The sequence below is a fragment of the Plecotus auritus genome, assembly GCF_963455305.1.
Source record: "Plecotus auritus genome assembly, chromosome: 3".
NCBI classification, from domain to species: Eukaryota; Metazoa; Chordata; class Mammalia; order Chiroptera; family Vespertilionidae; genus Plecotus; species Plecotus auritus.
In genome coordinates, this window is record NC_137772.1 from 192,847,561 (window position 1) to 192,870,042 (window position 22,482).

Below are 22,482 nucleotides of genomic sequence, written 5' to 3' on the forward strand. Positions count from 1 at the left end.
GGTTGCCCCCAACTGCCCTCCCCTGCCGATTATCTTGTGACAACGTGGGGGTGACCATCTTGTGATCACGTGGGGACAGCCATCTTGTGGTGGCCATCTTGTGATGACATGGGGGTGGCCATCTTGTGACAACATGGCAGCCATTTTGTGAGGACATGGGGTGGCCATCTTGTGAGGGCATGAGGGTCAATTTGCATATTACCGCTTTATTATATAGGCTAAAGGAATCAGGTGTAATTAGGGTAAATGGCTAATCCAGGTCTGTGGCAAGGAAAGTGAAAGATAAAGTTGTTATTTAAAGATAAGGTTGAGTTTTATTGTGCAAGAAAGCAAATAAATGCTCAAAGTCTAATGGAGTCATATCCAGAGGGATATGACTAGCTTAAAGAGTCTCGCACTAGTCCAATTTGGGACAATATGAATATCAGGAAGAATAATGACTAAAATTGATTATAGTACATTGAATAAATGAAAATTCATGAGTCTGTAGTGATGCTCCAAAAGAAAGGAGGAAAGTGGGGTGGGGAGTGGGGGAGAACAGTTATATACAGAAGAATATTATCTGATAAATTAGGAGAAATGGTCAGTTAGAAAAATCACAAGTTTTCAATCCCTAGTATAATAATTAATAAGGATCATTAATGGCTACCTAAATAGTGAAAAGTTAAGTTGTTAAGGAACACATTACCTGGTATTCTTATAGTGCCAAACTATTAGACCACAGATTACTCCTTACTGATTGGGAAAAATGGAGTTGTGGGTAGTTACCCCCTAACCAAGTGATGAAATCCACATAATTAATAGTGGGACATAATATACCTCCTGAAGAACACAACAAAACCTATGATGCCTTCTTGCTAAAAGTGGTTTCATCTGAATCTAATTAAACCTATCTAGACCTAACTTCCAGTACACACAAAATAAGGAGGTAGAGGAGCAAGTTAAACAATACCATGTGGAAAAAATCAGATAAATCCACAATGTGGAATAATTCGACAAGGCAATTATCCTGGACACTTCAAAAAGTTAATTTCATGGGAAAAAGAAGTGGGGGCGGGGGATAATCTTTCTTAAAAAAAGCAATTAATCCCCAATACTTTTAAGTTTTTACTTTATAGCAACCAAATACATATTAAGTTATTTAAGCCCTTTAAGAGAGCAATAGGCATCAAACTATGTTAGTCTTTATTAAAACAAATTTAAGGACATTCTTAAGTTGTGTGTTTAATGTTAGATACCAAGTATTGGATTAGTAAAATATAAAACTCATTTGGATTTTATAAACTGGATATTTTGTGTCTAACCTTGATATAATCAGAAATAGGCAAACTTTTGCAGTAGCATAATTATGTTTTAATAAGGTGCAGATAAAGTAGCATGTGTATAGTTAGAATGAAAAGCCATGATAAGGTTAACATTGAAAAGGGTAACATAATAGTAATCTACACATGCTACCTGGGTATGTAGGGCAACTTTAATCCTTAGACACCTAAGGAGAAACTGAGTGAAAAAGGGAAAGCATATTTAATTAAGTAAATATATTTGCATCATTTTGAGATTTTTAAAAGCAATTGTTTGCTATTTTGATTGAACCTTATTTTTACTCAAATAACTCTTATAAGTAATGAAGGGAATCTAACACTTAAGTGATGAAGTAACTTATCTAGGTTGTATAATTTATGAGGCCTCTGATCTTTTATAATGTTTTCTTGTTCTCTCACAGCAAGCTAGTACTTTAGCAGATCTGGACACTGGAGATATGGAAAAAGTCATTCGGGATGAAAATATTACCTTGTATGTGTGGGCAAACCTCAAGAAGAATCCAAGGTATTCCCACAGGAGATTCTGGAATTTGAAAGACATTAGAGTCACATCATGGTGGCCAGCATATGCCTGTTGAATCACAGAATGGCATCCCTGGAAAAAACCCATATTAAGAAATCAACCATGTGGGGTTTTGAATCATAGACCTGCCCTTTACCTTGAGCAATTTACATAGCTTTGTTGAGCTTTAGTATGTCAACAGTACGCTGATGATTATATTACTTAACTGGAGGCCTCATGCATGAAGATTCATGCAGGAATGGGCCTTCCTTCCCTTGGCTGCCGGCACCACCTTTGCTCCGGCCCGTAGTCACCTTTCCGCCTTCCCACACTGCCCAGAGGCCCAGAGTGGCTGAGGCAGATGCAAGCATCCCACCCCCGACCGCTTGGCACCTGTGTATGCAAATTAACCTTCCATCTTTGTTGGGTTAATTTGCATACTCACTCCTGATTGGCTGGTGGGCATTGTGAAGGTATGGTCAATTTGCATCTTTCTCTTTTATTAGTGTAGATATGATTGGGTTGAGGATTAAATATCCTATATAATATCCTATGTAATAAAGAGGTAATATGCAAATTGATTGTCACTCCAACACACAAGATGGCTGCCCCCATGTGGTCAAACATGGCCGCCCCCATATGGACACAAGATGGCCGCCACAAGATGGCCAGCAGGGGAGGGCAGTTGGGGGTGATCAGGCCAGCAGGGGAGGGCAGTTAGGGGTGACTGGGCCAGCAGGGGAGGGCAGTTGGGGGCAACCAGGCCTGCAGGGGAGGGCAGTTGGGGGGACCAGGCCTGAAGGGGAGGGCAGTGGGGATGACCTGGCCTACAGGGGAGGATGGTTAGGGGCAATCAGGCTGGCAGGGGAAGACAGGGGCAATTGGGCCAGCAGGGGAGGGCAGTTAGGGATGACCAGGCTGGCAAGGGAAGGCAGTGAGGGGTGACCGGGCCACCAGGGGAGGGCAGTTGTGGTGACCAGGCCTGCAGGGGAAGGCAGTTAGGGGCAATCCGTCCATCAGGGGAGCAGTTAGGCCTCTATCAGGCTGGCAGGGGAGTGGTTAGGGGGTGATCAGGCTGGCAGGAAGAAGCGGTTGGGGCAATCAGGCAGGCAGGCGAGCTATTGGGAGCGAGCAGTCCTGGATTGTGAGAGGGATGTCCTACTGCCCATTTAGGTCCAATCCCAGTGGGCAGTCAGACATCCCTCAAGGGGTCCCAGATTGGAGAGGGTGCAGGCTGGGCTGAGGGACACACTCCTTCATCCGTGCATGAATTTCATGCACCGGGCCTCTAGTTAATGCGTATAAAGGTCATAGCATGGTGTCTAGTACAAATATAAGCTGAATATATATCAGGTCTTCCCCTTCTCTTCACCTCCTGAAGTAGACATGGTAGATACTGTCTACATGGCAATCTCAAACTTTAAAAAAAAAAACACAACTTTTTTTTTTGTGAACTATTAAAAATAATTCCACAAGGTAACACTTTCATATATTTTATTTTTAGCTATTTAAGTGATGTTTTCCCAATTATTTTTAACAAAGTAACAGCTTTCTAAGGAATGATAGCAGTAATGCTAAATTCATGATCACTCAGTTGCTGCTTGATCTCAAATATTTCAAATTAATTGAATTAGTATGGCAGTATGTTTTAAGAAAAAAATCACTGGAGTAAAAATTAGGAGGTTCTGGTCTCAGCTCTGAAAAGACTAGTCATATTACAATGGAAGAAACTGGATTTTATTTTTGATATTTAGTAAAAGGAAGCAAGAAAGTATTTTCCACATTGCATTTGCTACAAAATTCTCTGTGGTTTACATCTAAATTAGAGACAACGAGCAATATAACTTTTTTATTATGAAATATCCTATCTAATAAAAGAGTAATATGCAAATTAACCATCACTCCACTACACCCACAAGCCACACCCACAAGCCATGCCTGCCAGCCAATCAGGAGGGAATATGCAAATAAACCCAACCAAGATGGCTACCACCACAGAGAGCAGGAGGGAGGCATGGGTTTCCCCGGCGATGGAGGAAGCCAAGCTTTCCGCCTGCCCTTGCCGGCCTAGGCCTCCACTCAAGGCTACAAAGTTTCAATGATAGAAGATACATAAATCCAAGCAGAAATGGCGGCAGCCACAGAGCTGCAAAGAGCAGGAGGCTAGGGTTGCCCACGGCAATGAGAAAGCCAAGCTTTCCGCACACCCTGGCTGGCCCAGGCCTCCGCTTAAAGCTACAGCGTTCCAATTATAGAAGATACATAAATCCCAACAGAAATGGCTTCCCCCACGGAGCAAGCAGAAGGCTTGGCTCCGCTCCAGGCTACAAAGTTTCAATTGTAGAAGATAAATAAACCCCAGATACCAGGGCCTTCGCTTGGGTTGCCAGGGGGCGTGGCCAGCCTGCAAACCACCACAGGCCCCTCACCCAGGCTGCCCCACACCCCAAGGGAACCCCCACCCTGATCCGGGACACCCTTCAGGGCAAACCAGCTGGCCCCACCCATGCACCAGGCCTCTATCCTATCTAATAAAAGAGTAATATGCAGATTGACCATCACTCCAACACACAAGATGGCTGCCCCCATGTGGTCAAAGATGCTGCCTCCATGTGGACACAAGATGGCCACCACAAGATGGCCAGCAGGGGAGGGTAGTTGGGAGGGACCAGGCCTGCAAGGGAGGGCAGTTGTGGGCAATTAGGCCAGCAGGGGAGGGCAGTTAGGGGTGACCAAGCCGGCAAAGGAGGAAGTTGGGGCAACCAGGCCTGCAGGGAAGGGCAGTTAGGGGTGACCCAGCTGGCAGAGGAGGGAAGTTGGGGGCGACCAGGCCTGCAGGGAAAGGCATTTGGGAGGGACCCAGGCCTGCAGGGGAGAGCAGTTGCAGGAAGGAGGGGGGGACCAGGCCTGCAGGGGAGGGCAGTTAGGGGCAAACAGGCTGGCAGGGGAGCAGTTAGGCATCAATCAGGCTGGCAGGGGAGTGGTTAGGGGGTGATCAGGCTGGCAGGCAGAAATGGTTAGGGGCAATCAGGAAGGCAGGCAGGTGAGCAGTTGGGAGCCAACAGTCCTGGATTGTGAGAGGGATGTCTGACTGCCCGTTTAGGCCCGATCCCGGTGGGATCGGGCAGTCAGATATCACTCGAGGGGTCCCAGATTGGAGAGGGTGCAGGCTGGGCTGAGGGACAATTCCCCCCCCCCCCCCCCCGTGCACGAATTTCGTGCACCGGGCCTCTAGTGTTATATACTGAAGAGTGAAGAGAATTAATCTTTATAATTTTAAAAGAGTAAAAGGAAAATGAATAGCCCTTTATTAACTACCCACATCTAAGAAGAGAATTAGGGGTCCTTTTACTAAGATAAGAAGTAGTGGAGGCAGAAAACATTCTGTTTTATTTTGATGGTGATGATGAGGGGAGTTGTAGGGAGGGACTTGTTGAGTTTGAAGTACCTATGAAATATCAAGTGCAACTGTCTGAAAGACTTCAGAGAAATCTGAGATTGATTTTGGGGAGTCATTAGCATATAAATCAATAGTTCTTAACTTTTTGGGAGTCATAGACTCTTATGAACTTTAAATCGTTCTATATGCTCACATATATAGGGTTTTCCCAAAAATACATATATATATACTTTAACAGCTGATAGTTCAGTTTTGAAAATGAAATGTATTTTAATAAACACTGCCTTTGTAATTATTCAAAGTGCGTACATACATGTTTTTGGGGCACCCTATATACATATAAGGGCATTTTGGGACCCCTGAAAGTTCATTCAGGATGTTTCTTCCCCGTACCCAACCCTAGGAAACATAGAACTCATGTTAAAAACTAATAATTTAAATGATCATTGAAGCCATAGAAGTAATATCTAAGGATATTATGTAGAGGGAGAAGCAAAGGCCTGGGATAGAGAGCTGAGTAATATCAACATTTAAAGGATGGCTAGGAAGATGGCCATACAGAGGAAACAGAGAAGGAGCTGCCCATGATGGAGAAAACAGTTGGGTTTTGGATCCCAAGAGTGTGTTTTGAGGTGTATAACATTAGCAACTGGGTCCAAACCCTGCAAAGAAGCAAGTCAGGGTCGGGATTTAAAACTGGCAAAATTAAAGTGGAGAGATACTGCTTACGTATAAATTTGCAACAGTTCTAGCGTTTCCCTGGGCCTCATCTTTTTTGTTACAATTATTAACAGGCACAGAAGTATCAGATGCAATGAAATGCAAATTGGATTTGAAATTCCAAGGATATTAGCATCAAGTGACATTGCTTTACGACTCCTACATACTCACTATGATCATGTCACACCACTGCGCCCTGTTCCGACAGTATTAAAAGATCTCACTCCCACAGAATCTCCCTCTGTCCAAGAGGAAGTTAGTACTGCACAATCAGCAATCAGCAAAGAGCTCCAAGAAGAGGATAAACAACCAGAAAATGAGTCTAATTTAGACCAGGAGGAAGAAATAAAATCTGAAGAACAAGATGATGATACTGTTGAAGTACACGCAGTAAGACACATTTAAATGTATATATTTTTTTCTTTATGTAATAAATGTTTATTAGATTCCCCTGAAGCATTCTCAAGATTTTTTTCCCCTAAACAACTAGAAATTGTCCTAAATCCATCTTCTGCCAATGGCCTAATTTTGAGTGTATTTTTTCCCCTGCTTTCTATTACTGGTCACTGTTCATAGTTGAGCCTGTTGCTTCAACATCCTAAAGTTCCAGATTGGAGTTGCTCACTTTTATTTTTAGGGATACTCCTGAACAGCTTTGAAGCCATTTAATTTTTGTGTTTATTATACTTCAAATTAACTTTTTGTGTATTTGTTCTATTTCAAACTCACTTAAGGGAACTTGCCATTAAATGGAACTTTGTAGTAAATACTTTCACAAACTGAGGGGTTAGCTTACATTATTATTACTTCCTTAGCTTCTGGTTTTGTAAGAACGAATATTATAAAGTCAAAATTAGTTTTTTTAAACTATTGTACTCTTAAAACTTGACATCTTTAGATATAATAATATATTGAGTAATTTAATAATCATATTCCTTTAAGTTTCTGCTTTTCTTTCTTAAGCTACTTATTAAGTTAGAATAAATAGTTTATAATTTAGTAATACTTTCTCAGAATGAGTAGCTCATTTGTTTGGCGATAAGCAGTTTGCATTTTAGGGAGGACCAGAAAGAGCAGGTTTTCCTATAAGTGCTTAAGACATGAAGTATATTGGTTTATTTAAACACAGGTAAGGGTTAAGAATTAGATTGAATACAAGTTTCAAATCAGAATAGGAATTAAGAACATAGTTAATTGAAAATTCCATTTTAAATATTATATCAAAATAAATTATAAAAGTTCTATAGCATATAGAAAATGGACATAACATGATTGTCTGTACAAAGAATAGTATTTAGAGCATGATTACAACCTTCCTTATAAAAATTAAAAAGGCATAAGGAGAGGAAAACCCAAAAACCTGTATATAGCTGATATTTTAGGGAAAATAAGTGATTTTCTCTTTAAAAATTGGTCACTTAAAAATATTCTTTTTAAAATTTATCTTTATTGTGAGAATATTACAAATATCCCCCTATTACCTCCCTCCACCTGGCTCCCACCCCACTCCAGGCCTTACCCCCATTCTTGTCTGTGTCCATGGGATATGCATATCTTCTATACTAATAAAAGGGTAATATGCTAATTAGACCAGACATCTTCTGGACGACCTCCTGGATGTCCTTCCAGACAAAGCCATGGTGGCAGGGTTGAGGCAGAGGTGATCAGGCCGGCAGGGGAGAGCAGTTAGGGGGATTAGGCTGGCAGGAGGGAGCAGTTAGGGGGATCAGGTCAGCAGGGGAGAGCAGTTAGGGGGGATCAGGCTAACAGGGGAGAGCAGTTAGGGGGATCAGGGAAGATCAGATAGGGGGATCAGGCCAGCAGGGGAGAGCAGTTAAGGGGATCAGGCCGGCAGGGGAGAGCAGTTAGGGGCTACCAGGCCAGCTGGGGAGAGCAGTTAGGGGGATCAGGATGGCAGGGGAGAGCAGTTAGGGGGATAGGGCCTAAACCTGCAGTCGGACATCCCCCGAGGGGTCCCAGATTAGAGAGGGTGCAGGCCGGGCTGAGGGCCACCCTCCCCCCCGTGCATGAATTTTGTGCACCGGGCTTCTAGTCTATAATTATAATTGGGTAATAAGTTAATTAGACCAGACATCTTCTGGACGTCCTTCCTGACAAAGCCAGGGCTGGAGGAAAGCCAGCCTGGGTCCCGGGTGCTGGAGGGAAGCTGGTGCCGGCAGCCGGGGGAAGGAAGGCCTACTCTGACATGAATTTTCATGCATCGGGCCTCTAGTATGCATATAAGTTCTTTGGTTAATCTCTCCAGCCCCTTCTTCCTCCTTCCCTCTGAGATTCATTAGTCTGTTCTATGCATCTATGTCTCTGAGCCTGTTTTGTTCATTCGATTCCATATATAAGTGAGATCATATGGTATTTGTCTTTCTTTGACTGTCTTATTTCACTTAGCATAATACTTCCCAGGTCCCTCCATGCTATCTCAAAGGATAAGAGATCCTTCTTTTTCACAGCTTTTAAGCAATTCTATAGCTTAAAAAAAATAGTTTACCTCTTAGGCAGCATGTTAGCTTTATCAGTGGTCAACAATACTTCCAGTTCTCTTTTCTTTTTGGGACATATGAGACCATTGCATTCCTCGCCCTCTTGAAGTTAAGTTCACACTTAACTGGGTGATTTGCTATAGATGATAAGATGTAAGTAGAAGTGACATACTGATTTCTAAATGGGGGTGGGGAAAGGGGGTAACAGTGAGTAAATGGGCCCTGGACTTAACATTATTTAAATATGCAGTAAACAAACAAACACACAACACATTGACTTTAAATTTGGCAGGGTTTGTGATTGGCAATTCATAAAAACAAAGAATGAATTAAAAATGTATCAAAATCATATGAAAGGAGTATCTAAAAGTGTTTGGTCTTGATCTGATAAAAATATTGGATGTCTCCCCTCCAGTTCCTTGATCATAATTAGTATTTTACATTATTGTTTTTAAATTGGGAAATAATAATTAAAATGTATATAATGTGATATATTGTATTTACATGGCAAACACTTATTTTTTTCTTTTCATTGAGATATATGCATGTATAGCTTATCAGAACCGGTATACTTTTCTATAGTAAGATACCGAAGATGTATTTTTAAGATATTATTTCCAAGCTATAAAACTGTATTTGCAATAGGATTCTGCTTTTGTGAGGGAGAAAATACTTATTTGTGAATGCATAGAAAAAAATCTGGATGCCTCGTCATTAGAGGGAGGGAGATAGGATGATGGTATTTTATCAGTGATTTTAAAAAAATTCTCTTTACACTTCTGCATTATTTTAATTTTCAGTAAATAATTTCTGAACACACATTTCTTTCCGAATAGAAAATAAAATAATGTGTTTTCCTTTTTGGTTTCCAAGGGGGAAAATGCATGATAGGCCTCTAAGACACCCACTTGCTATTCTGTGAAATTCCCTACCTTTGATCATCTCTTCCACCCTAACTTCTACTCATCTCTCAAGACTTAAATTTTACATCCACAAAGTTATTTTCAGACTAAACCAGATATCTCTCCACTATGCTCATGTCATTCTGTTTAATTCTTTCTTACCTTAAACATGAAATTATGACTATGAGGACAAGAATATCTTGGTAGGCTTCATACTTATAGTAAGCACAGGGCCTGGTACATGGTAGGGGCCCAATAAATGTTTATTGAATGAGTAAAGGGATAAGTGAATGAATGGATGGTCAAATGATTGAAAGTAGACCCTGACTTGAGTCTGTTGTGAAGAACTTACATAAGAACAGTCACCCAAAGGCAACTGAAAATGAAAAATTAAATGAATGTTTAAAATAGGAAAAAAATTATCATACAGCTATAACAACAGCAAAAAAGAACCCATATCAAGAAATTCAGCCACTACCCGCATGAACGTATTCTGTGTTTTGGAAAACATTTAAGACCTTTTCAATTACAGTCGGGTGTCCTGAGAGCCATATCTGCCATGTGTAGGGAATCTACCAGCTTGTCCTGGGAGGTTCTTGAGACCCTCTCCTCAGCAGTCCTTTCCACCCCACAGCCGCCTCAGGAACAGTGTGCTCCCTGCACTCCATTTTGAAGCAGTGGTTATGGATGGTGGTTAGGTTTGAATTCCTTTATAATCACAGCAATATTGGGACTATCATAACCCAAAATATTATTCAAACCTCTGTTTGCTTTGTGTGGCAAAAATGTATTCTAAATTTCAAAAACTGGCATATCAGCTCATGAAATTTAACTTGTCTGTGTGTGTGTTGTACTAGTACATGTGTTTCTGTGAGTGTCTGTGTAAATTAAGGGGCTCCCTGAAAGATCAGTAGGCACACTTACTATGTTTTGGTTTTAGAGGAAAAAATTTATCTACTTTTGCATCATTTTTAAGGGTAAACCACTTATTGTTATAATTTTAGGTTAGCATATTTAAATATTACAATTCTCATATCTTTTAAATGAATTCAGAGGCCGATTGCAAGTTATTAGTATAATAATGTAGGAATTTATGGTAAAAAATAGCTGACTTGTAATCACAAATAACAAATATTTAGCACTTTGTAAGTTTAAAAAATAAATCTCTTCTTAGATTTAGAAAATGGTCCAAATTATCTTTCCTTTTCCATGGGTCTATTAAGAACTTTGCCACTAGAGGGCTCTTAATACCATAATTTAGTTAATTTAAATGTGTAATAATAATAACACAATAATATTGTAGGTATACTGACTTCCCATTAAATATATTTTACAAATTTTTAGAAAAGCCTAATTTAAGTATACCACATTTGTAATAAATGTTTTTTTAATTTAATCAACTTCAGCAATATTTTAGTTATCCTGAGGGGAATCCCTTATAGTATGTGGATCTTTGAACTTTAAAAAGTTCAAGTTAAAAAAAAAAATAGTCCTTGCCTTTAAGATACTGTTAAACAGATGCAAGATTTACCATAAATATGAGTATATATTATATATTTAATATGAATGTATATTCATAAATGGATATATAAAAATATGAACATATATTTATATATAGAAAGCATTTACTAAGTACCTTCTATAAGGAATTCAACATGATCATTGTTTTTAATGAGCTAACAATCTTGTGGAGGAGTAACAGTTATTATATGTTCTGATGTGTGAAATGAGAGAGATTATGTGTGGGAGTTAAGATAAAAGTATCCAAAAGAAAAAGCTGGAGTGAACAGATGGGAAGTCTTCTCTGTTGAGGTGGCATTAGAGTGAAATCTTCTGATAGGCAAGGAGGAGCTTCCATGTGAAGGCGAAGCAGCTATTCTGGTCGGAGGGAAAAGTGTGGAGCCAGGAAATAGCTGTAGAGATTTGGGGACTTCTTGGCATCATCACGGACAGATTAAAACTCTGAGACTAGCCTAGGTGGAAAGCCTAGCATTAACATTCAGCAGCATCCCCTTTCCACAAATTCACTTCAGCAACCCATTTTCATGCTCACGCCCTGGATCTTGGTCTTATTCCTGGACCTTATTCTTATCTTTTTACTTGCTCAATAAATGCCTAGCTCTATATGCTAGGTGCTGCTCTGGTCCTCAGGGGACAGTGGTGAAAGGACAAATGAGATTTCTGCTCTCACGATGTACATACAAGTCAGGAAAAACTAAGGGCAAATAAGAACTGGACAATAGGAGGCAGTCATAAATGCCGTGCAGTGCACAGAATTAAACAGGTGTATGCGATATGGAGTTACTAGATTGGGTGGTTAGGGGGAACTTGTATGGTGAGTTATTATTTAAGCTGAGACCCAAATGACCAGAAAGGATAAGCTCTATGATAATTAGGAAAAATATTATAGTCTATAGTCACTGTAAAGGTCATAAGACAGAAATGAAGACCAGGAAGAAGGCCAGTGGACAGATGGATGGATGGTGGGTAAGGAAAGAAGTGGTATGTGATGATGTCAGAGAGGGAAGCAGAAGCCAAATGAAACAGGGAATGCAGGCCACAGTAACAAGTTCGGATTTTATTGTAAATGCATGGGAAGCCATTAGAGGGTTGTAAGTAGAAGAGTGGCATGATCTGATTTATGAAAGGTTATTCTGGCTGTTAAGCAGAGATTGAATTGTGAGGGGCCTGCATAGGGGAAGCACAGTATCTAGTGCTTGGGAGGCATGAGAGGTCAAGGTGGCTTGGACCAAGGTGGTAGTAAGACGTGGAAAGGTGGATATGTTTGGGATTGGTTTTGGAGGCAAAAATCCAGCTGAGTTTTTATTTTGGGAAACAAAGCAGATGGTGGTTTAATTTACTGGGATGGGTAGGAATCGGCTGAGTTGGTTGTGAGTAACAGTGTAAAAAGAGTTTTGTTTTGGTCGTGACAAGTTTGGGACACACAAATGGAAATGTCAATCAGGTAAGCAAATGTGAACCTGGAGTTTTGAAAGAAGTCAGACATAGCTGATGGCCCTGTGCAGATCCTGCACTTCTCCAGTTAAGCAATATAGGGGTTGTGAGGCCTAAAGAATCTCACTAGCATAGATTTGGGAACCCCTGGCCTATAGATGGTATTCAAGCTATAGGACTGAATGAGATTTCAGCAAACTCAGGGTAATAATTCTTAACTGTTACTCAAAATGAAGCAGTGATGCTAACTTTTCAAAATTCATCTTTAATTCCTTATCAAAAGCCAGTTCAAACAATTTATTCTGAAGCTCTGGTACAATTTAAATTACCTTCTGATGAAAAAAAAATTGGATTTCAGATCAGCAAATTCCTTTGTATAGATATTTTGATAGAATAAAATTCAAGACATTCTATCAAATTTGTAAAGTGTTCATTGCTGACATTTTGCAATATGCAATATCGAGATCACCTACACCATTCATAATTGTTCATATCAATCACCTAGTATCTTTTCAGATCCTTGCATGATTTTTGTTATCTTTGATTAGTTTTGTTATGTTTTTACATTTAAGTCTTTTATCCGTCTGGACTTTATTTTAGTGTAAAGGGGGGAGAAAGAATATAAATTTCTTTGATTTAAAATCTTAGCCAGCTATCTCAAAACACCATATCAACCTAGGCTTTTCCCACTGATCTGAAATGCCATATGTTAAGTTCCCAAGTGGATCCTAAGATCTATTTCTGGAATCTCTATTCTGTTTCCAGTGATCTTATTCATGATCCAAGTCATGTTTTCATATCAAATTCAAATTGCAAATAGACTAAAATAATTTCCATGTGACAATATCTGTGCATTTATCAAATTGCAGTGAAAAATACTTTGCGCCCTAACCGCAAAGTATTTGCGGTTTGGCTCAGTGGATAGAGCGTCGGCCTGTGGACTGAAGGGTCCCAGGTTCGATTCCGGTCAAGGGCATGTACCTTGGTTGCGGGCACATCCCCAGTAGGGGGTGTGCAGGAGGCAGCTGATGGATGTTTCTCTCTCATCGATGTTTCTAGCTCTCTATCCCTCTCCCTTCCTCTCTGTGAAACATCAATAAAATATATTTAAAAAAAAAAAAAAAAGAAAGAAAAATACTTTGCTATTGTTCCATGAAGCTCTTCCATATCATAAGCCAATTCCAATATCTTTTGAGCTTTGTGTCATGGAAAGTTATACTTTAACTACCATCTCTGCTTCATATTCTGTTAACATTTCCAGGCAAAGATTTTTAGAAAATGTTTATTTTTTAGTAGATTTATTAGAAACCTAAAATCCTATATAATAAAAGGATAATATGCAAAGTGACCCTAATGGCAGAACGACCAGTTGCTATGACGCACACTGACCACCAGGGGTCAGATGATCAACGCAGGAGCTGCCCCCTGGTGGTCAGTGTGCTCCCACAGGGGGAGCTCCGCTCAGCCACAAGCTGAGCTGATGGCTGTGAGCGCAGTGGCAGTAGCAGGAGCCTCTCCAGCCTCCTCAGCAGTGCTAAGGATGTCCAACTGTGGCTTAGGCCTAAGCTGTCACTCTGACATACCCCGAGGGCTCCTGGGCTGCCAGAGGGATGTCTGACTGCCAGCTTAGGCCCAATCACCTGGAGTGGGCCTAACCCAGCAGGTGGACATCCCCCAGGGGTCCTGGACTGCGAGAGGGCACAGGCCAGGATGAGGGACTCCCCAAGTGCACAAATTTTCATGCACCAGCCTCTAGTACTTATATAAAAATAAAAGATTTATTATAAAACACCATTAAAGTTTATCCAGAAGAAAATAATACATGGAAAATAGCTAATTTTTATAAAACAATTGTGGAAAGAGGACTTTTTATTACCAAATATAAAACATGATGATAATATAAAGAAAAAAACTATTTTTTTTCAGCTCCAGTGCCAATGAATACAAAGAGCTTTATAATATACAAAACTATGAATAATTGTCAACAAATGTGGTCTGGAGTTTGTTTGTTTGGTCATGAATAAGCTCTGATGATACAGTGGCAATGACAGGAACACATTCTAGAGCAGTTCTTAAGATCAGTGAGCTGCACCAGAATGTAAATGGGCTCATTGTCTCCTGCATGAAGAAGTTCACTTCCCAAAAGCCAATTGAACTAAAGATGACGTAAAATAGTAAAAATTTTAATTACGTAAAAGCAATGTGTTAACTACAAGATTATTCTCTCCATTATGTGTCAATGTAGAAGCTGATAAATTCCTGTTGTTGAATGTGGTTATCAAGAGGAAGGTTATGTTAAGAAAGTCTAAATTCTTAGTCTTCCTACAAAGCAAGAAACGATTTGGTCTAAACCCTGAAGAACTTCCAACTCTTTGAAGATGTGAATTGGAAAGCCTGTCTTGCTTATTGGTCTGATATCTTTGGTATTTTAAATGATCACAATCCCTGTTAGGAAGAAATGCAACTGGCTTTTTAATGGTAGATAATATGAAAGCCCACCTGGATGTACCTAGACACCTTAAATTCAACATATCCACAATCAAATTCACTACTTTCCCCCCAACCCTGTCGTTCCTCCTTTTCTTTTCTGGATAATTGGACCACCTCACCTTATAACCTAAGCCAGATGCCTGAAAATCAGGCTTTGCCTGCTCCTTATATCCAATCACCATCCAAGTTATGTTGATTTTGCTTACTTATCATTGCATGTACGCTTCTAATGGCCCCGATCCTCTTACCTTGGATTCCTCTCTCTCCACTGAGCAATCCACTCATCAGCTGGCCACCAGAGTACCTTTACAAATGCAAATTTCTTCATTCAGGATACTTTTCTATCACAAGCCTTTTGTGGGCTTTTGTTTACCCATAGAAGAAATTCTAGTCTTTAGAGTGGCACCCGAAGCTCTCCATAAGCTGGCCCCTGCTTGCCTGTAGCTTCAGGTCTTTACCCCCTCCTAGCATGCCTCACCCAACCATACCTGACTGCGTGGGGTGCTTGCAACCCTCTGTTTTGCTCCAGGCCTTTCTGCCTTTACTCACACTTGGAATTACCTCCCACTGTTTTTTTGTTTGTTTTGTTTTGGATGACCTAATTATCTTTCAAGATTTAGTTCAAACTTCATCACCTTTGGGTATCATTTCTTATCTTCACCCACCCACAGAATTGACTGTTCTTCCTTTATATTCCTGTTGTGCACACCTCACTTTTTATTACACACCCACAAAACCATTCTACCTATTTGTTCATCTGCTTCCCTAATAGACTGAAGTTCCCTAAGTCAGATACCTTATATGCTTTTTTATTTTATTCCTAGTACTTACCAATGCCTGCACAAATTGGACACTCTGAAAATTCTTTGAATGAATGAGTTAATAAGTGAGAAGTTTCAGAGGCACAACGGAAAGGGTTGTCAGAGAATGTAATAGTGTTAAAACTGGGCGAGAGAAAGATAAGGCCAACACAGGGATGAGAGTAAGGAAAAGGAAAATTTACTGAGGGGATGTGACTTTTATGGTGATTGATGATGGAGGCCTGGTGTGATTAACTGGCTTTAAGCTTCTAACTTGAATTCTGGTGTAAGGTTATTATATTGCTATAGAAGTTCAGGTGGTAGTTGAGATGAAACGAAGTTTGCTGATATCATTCAGTTTGCCAATATTAACATACACACCAAATTTTTATAACAGCACATTTATCTAGTGCTTTACAGTATACAAAATTCTTTTCTTCTCTATTATTCGACCCTTAGAGCAGTTATCTCCTGAAGCTTCAATTTCCTTTTTGGTAAAATTAAGATAACAGCTATTTCTTAGGATTGTTTGCAAGATGTATTTATAAGTATGGCACACAGTTGAGTACCAAATACAGTGGCAGCTGGGTTCTCAAACTTAATTTGTTCTGGAAGGCTGTTTGAAAATTGAATCATTTTTTCCCATTAGAAATCATGTAAATTGAATTAATCTGGTCTAGGAGAGAAACCAAGATGGTGGCATAGGTAAACACCTGAACTGCTGCCTCACACAGCAATTTCAAAACTACAACTAAAAGGCAAAACAGACATCATCCAGAACCACAGGAAGGCTGGCTGAGTGGAAATTCTATAACTAGAAGGGAAGAGAAAAGCACACTGAGACTCTCAGGAGCTGCGGAAGTAAAGGCATAGGTACAGAGGCCCGTGTGAGATGGCTGGCAACTGAGTACGTGGCTCGCTTTTTCAATCCGCAGGGAGACACGAGCTCCTGACTGCTCTGAACTGCAGTTCTGGGTGAGACTCTGGGGACCCTGACTCATGCGGAGAGAAAATGGACTGTCTGGCAGTGGGCAAAACTCGAGGACGACTTTCTCTCAGAGGTGCTTGCAGCAATTACCACAGGACACTGAGACCCAGGAGCCTCTTAGGGCAGGGCTGACAGGAAGCCATTGCTGTTTGCTCTGCCCTGAGACTCCGCCCTATCCAAGCTGAGCACAGAGGCTTTTGCATATGAATTGCCTGGTCCTTTGAATTCTAAACTTACCTAACAAACTGCAGCTGAGTCAGTGAGACCCAGAACATCCAAAAGAAGGCCCAAGGCCCCTGCAGCCGCTTGCATTGCTTCACAGCTGGGCCTCATCTGAGCACCTCCAAAACCCAAACAAAGAAGAGGAATCTGAAGATCTCTCTGTAGCTCCTGCTGGGTGGCCTCAGGCAGAGGCTAAATTAGCACCTCCTTGGAGAACCCAGAGCCAGTGTACCCAGGGGTCAGAGTGGGACCATCCATATTACAACTCCTCAGATCCATAAGGGACACACTCAGGGGGCAGACTCAGTGAGCACCAAAACCCCACTGAAGCAAGTCTTATCTCATAAGGGTGTCTCCAGCACATCAGTTCTCCCAGCATAGACACAGCTGATCCTCACAGCCAATTGGCCTGGAGGTCAATTTCTCCCAGTGATACCAACAACAATCAAGGCTTAACTACAATAAGACTGTGCACACAGCCCCCAAAGGGGTGCACCAAGAGTGTCCACCTCAGGTAACTGGGGAGGCTGAGCCACTGGGCCCTATAGGACACCTAGCACACAGGGAAGCAGCCAAAATTTGGAGACAAAGAAACAGGTCACAAATGAAAGAAATGGAGGAAAGCAAACGACTGGATATAGAGTTCAAAACCATGGTTATAAGGTTTTCCAAGAATTTTCTAGAAAAGGCCAATAAATTTAGTGAGGCCCTCGAGGATATGAAAAAGGACCAACTAGAAATTAAGCATACACTGACTGAAATAAAAAATAATATACAGAGATCCAACAGCAGACTAGAGGATCACAAGAATCAAGTCAAAGATTTGAAATACAAAGAAGCAAAAAACACCCAACCGGAAAAGCAAAAAGAAAAGAGAATCCAAAAATATGAAGATAGTGTAAGGAGCCTCTGGGACAACTACAAGCGTACCAAAATCAGAATTATGGGGGTGCCAGAAGAAGAGAGAGAGCAAGATACTGAAAACCTATTTGAAGAAATAATAACCAAAAACTTCCTCCACCTGGTGAAAGAAATAGACTTACAAGTCCAGGAAGCACACAGAACCCCAAACAAAAGGAATCCAAAGAGGACCACACCAAGACACGTCATAATTAAAATGCCAAGAGCAAAAGACAAAGGAGAATATTAAAAGCAGCAAGAGAAAAATAGTTAATTACCTACAAGGGAGCACCCATATGATTGTCAGCTGATTTCTCAACAGAATCTATGCAGGCCAGATGGGAGTGGCAAGAAATATTCAAAGTGATGAATAGCAAGAACCTACAACCAAGATTACTCTACCCAGCAAAGCTATCATTCAGAATTGAAGGTCAGATAAAGAGCTTCACAGATAAGAAAAAGCTAAAGGAGTTCATCATTGCCAAACCAGTATTATATGAAATGCTGAAAGGTATTCTTTAAGAAGAAGAAGAAGAAGAAAAAGGTAAAGAACAATTATGAACAACAAATACATATCTATCAACAAGTGAATCTAAAAATCAAGTGAATTAAAAATCTGAGGAACAGAATAAACTGGTGAATATAATAGAATCAGGGGCATAGAAAGAGAGTGAACTGACAATTCTCGGTGGGAGAGAGTGTGAGGGGTGCGGGAAGAGACTGGACAAAATCATACAGCTATGGATGAGGACAGTGGGAGGGGGTAAGGGCAGAGGGTGGGGTGGGAACAAGGTGGAGGGGAGCTATGGGGGAAAAAAAGAAGAACAATTGTAATAATCTGAACAATAAAGATTTATTTAAAAAAAAATTAATCTGGTCCAGATTCCCAAATGATTCCATGTCTAATGTACTATATCACCTATAAATAAACACTTTAAAGACAAAACGCTCATGAAATGTAAATGAAAATTTAACAAAAAGCAAATGAAATATAAAATGAAAAATGACATATATTCTAGAACGTTAATGTTGAGAGCAACAAAAGCAAAAAAAAAAAAAAAAAAAAAAAAAACCCGAAAATATTCACAGTATAATTTTCTGAGATGTTAACAACATGAGATTTAGTGGTAAACTGACTCATACTCATACATTCTCTCCTTTGTCACCTGAGAGATGCATGAATCTTTATTGATCATACAGATATCAGCATGAAAGAGTTGTCTAGTCCAGAACTGAAGTTTTGTTGGACAACTGAGACATTTTTTTCTGTGAACAACTTAGTTGAGAACTGAATTGTTTGAGATAGGGGATATTCAACAATTGAGGTGTGACTGTATGTTGTGACTGTATGGTGTGACAGAGGCTCCTAATGGATAAATGACTTGCTCAAGGTCACAAAGGTAACTTAGTGTCCGATTGAGATATACAGTATATTCTAATCATATTGTCCTCCTATGGTAGTACTAGAGGCCTGGTGCATGAAATTTGTAATTCATGCATGGGGGAGGGGGGTCCCTCAGCCCGGCCTGCACTCTCTCCAATCCAGGATCCCTCAGGGGATGTCTGACTGCTGGCAGTCAGACATCCTTCTCGCAATCTGGGACCGCTGGCTCCTAACCACTTGCTTGCCTGTCTGCCTGATTGCCCCTAACTGCCTCTGCCTGCCAGACTGATCACGCCTAACCGTCTCTGCCTGCTGGCCTGATTGCCCCCTAACTGCTCCCCTGCTAGCCTGATTGCCCCCTAACTGCCCTCCCCTGCTGGCCTGATTGCCCCTAACCACCTCTGCCTGCTGGCCTGATGGCCTCCTAACTGCTGCCTTGCCAGCCTGATCACTCCCAACTCCCCTCCCCTGCCAGTCTGATCGCCCTCTAACTGCTCCCCCCTGCCAGCCTGATTGCCCCTAACTGCCTCTGCCTCAGTCCCTGCCACCGTGGCTTTGTCTGAAAGGACGTCCGTCCAGAAGATGTCTGGAAGATGTCCGGTCTAATTAGCATATTACCCTTTTATTAGTATAGATTCTTTTTACTACCCTCAGTATAATGGGATTTTCTATATACTTGGTACACAGCATCTTTCATTTCCTTGACAGGCTTACCAAAAAGTAGGCTTTGTAATTATTCTATGAGACAGCTGATTGCCCAAATAAGCAAAATCTATAACTTGGCAAAACCCCAAATGCAAATGTAAATAATATTTTTATAGCTTGCATTGCTTCCTAGTGTCTCTGTTTTACACAGGACAGTGTTCAGCAGAGAATCTTAGCAGGCTGGCTCCTGCTTCCATGAAGTTCTGTGGAGATGTGCTCTCATTTTGATTGACTTTTAAACTATGTTCTTTGAAGTCAAGTTTTATGCCAGAACAAGTGTCAGTTGGGGGCCTTAGAATTGAGGTAACAAATGTCTGCAGTGGGGACTGAAACAGAGGAGAATGGATTTGGGCTGGAGAAGACACTGACAATCACACCCACCCATCCTTGTGTTTTCTTTAGAATTTTGTCGAGGAAGAACCTGAAAGCACAAAAGATGACCTGGAGATGAAAGTATTAAATGAAACAATTCCAACAGGTATTCTTCCAACTTACATTTTTAACTTTATTGGGATTTTCTGCTCACAAAAGAAAGGCAGGATCATTGTAAATTCAGATGTTGCAGAAATATATTTAAAGTGAAAATTCTTTACAATCCCTCTTCTGAACTAACCAATGTTAACAATTCCTTTTATTGTGCTTGCTTCCTTTCCTGTCTCTCTCTGTCTCTTGATTGAAAAAAAATAGTTTTATAGATTTCAGCAAGGAAGGGAGAGGAAAAGAGAGATAGAAACATCAATGATTAGAATCATTGATCAGCTACCTCCTGTATGCCCCCTTCTGGGGCTCAAGCCTGCAACCCCAGCATGTGCCTTTGACCAGAATCGAACCTAGAACCCTTCAGTCCATAGGCTGATGTTCTATCCACTGAGCCAAACCAGCTAGGGCTCTCTTGATTTTTAATAAAATCATGGGATTATATCATACAAATATTTTTTCCAACCTAACAGTATTTGTAATGCTAAATCACATTCTACATCCTAATATATAAAAAGCCAGGGGCCATCACGATCAAAACACCCAGACAGATGACCAAACAGCAGGCTGTGTGGGGCGACAAGGCCAGCAGAGGGGTTAATGAGGGACCACCAAATGACTGAACAGCAGGCTGTGTGGGGCGACCAGGCTGGCAGAAGGAGGCTGTTAGGGGTTACCAGGCTGGCAGCGGTGGCAGTATAGGGGCGACCAGGCCGTCAGGGGGCGGCAGTAAAGGGCAACCAGGCCAGTGGGGGGGGGCAGTAAGGGGCAACCAGGCCAGTAGGGGGTGACAGGGGTGACCAGTCCAGCAGAAGGGTGCTGTTGGGGGCAACCAGGATGGCATGGGGGGCAGTTGGGGGTGACCAGGCCAGCAAGGGGGGCAGTTAGGGGCAATCAGGCCAGCAGGCAGAGGCAGTTAGGGGTGATCAGGCTGGCAGGGGGGGAACTTAGGGGTGATCAGGCAGGCAGGCAGGTGAGCAGTTAGGAGCCAGTGGTCCCAGATTGTGAGAGGGATGTCCGACTGCCAGTTTAGGGGGTCCCAGATTGGAGAGGGTGCAGGCCAGGCTGAGGGACCAACCCCCATGTATGAATTTCATGCACCAGGCCACTAGTATATACACAGAACACAATACAGATGCTACTTAAATGAATAATATTTAACATTATTCTAAGTCAGAACTCATTGGTGACCGTATCTTTTTTAGTAGCTCTATAATTCCATCCAATAATGGAACATTATTTAAATCTTTATTGATAGACAGTAAGGTTATTTCTAATATGTTAACATTATAAACAATGTTGCAATGAACATTCACAAGTACACATATACACTCAGAGATTTCTCAACACCTTTGTATTCAATCTTATCCTGGCAAATAGCAATTGGATAAACTTTAAAAGTGTCAAAATGATAGTGAAGTATCATTTGCAATCTTTTAGTTTGATATTTTTGTACATTTTTTCCATTAACTTTATCATTATGCTGCTTTCCCAGGAACTTCTAAAGAATCTATTTTCTATATATTTCTTAGCATATTTTTAATAACAGTCTTATTTTCTACTTCTTTACTTTTTTCAACACACTTTTATTTCTGCAGTCACCTAAGTTTATATTTTGCAATTTTCTATAACCCTTACGAGGTAATTTTCTTATTAAAAATGATACTATAGTCAATTCATAGCCTCTGTCATAATACCAAGGTTTTCTACATGATGATACCTGATTAATATATCATAAATGTCTAAAATTGGACACAGTATTCTTTTTTACTTTCTTTTCAGGTAAATGGGTTATTAATTAGACACAATTGAAAATTAATTAAATTCTACATTTTATTGAATATACACAAGGAAAAAAATGAAAGTGCTAAACTGGATTTCCTTTGAATATTTCCATTAATTTTCAGTGCCTGATCTCCATGGGTTAAATCCAATGCCATCTCAGTGTGCTTCCTCTTATGAGAGAGAAAACTTGTAGTGATATATAAATAAGGCTAACAGTTCCTGAGTTTTTACCAGGTCAGACAACAGTTTTGAACTCTTTACATGTATGAACTCATACCGCCCCCAAATTCTATGATAGGTACTACTATTATATCCATTTTGTAGAAGAAGGAACTGAGATGTTAATTAGCATATATTGCACAAGGGTGGGACCTGTAAGTGGTCTGATTTCCCTTTCTTACTCATTGCACTGTGTTGAAAGAATTTTAGTGA

The 22,482-nt window shown here is 40.7% G+C and overlaps 1 protein-coding gene across 1 annotated transcript in view; it reads left to right on the forward strand.

The window, feature by feature from the left end:
• The window catches only part of DNAI7 (dynein axonemal intermediate chain 7), a gene marked incomplete at its 5' end in the record, with an annotated part of 48,450 nt that overhangs the window by 13,216 nt on the left and 12,752 nt on the right, over positions 1 to 22,482 (forward strand). Inside the window, 3 exons of the mRNA XM_080662326.1 lie at positions 1,724 to 1,827; positions 6,019 to 6,334; positions 20,191 to 20,266. Coding sequence (XP_080518452.1) covers positions 1,724 to 1,827; positions 6,019 to 6,334; positions 20,191 to 20,266 — 496 coding nt within the window. The remainder of the gene's footprint in view (positions 1 to 1,723; positions 1,828 to 6,018; positions 6,335 to 20,190; positions 20,267 to 22,482) is intronic.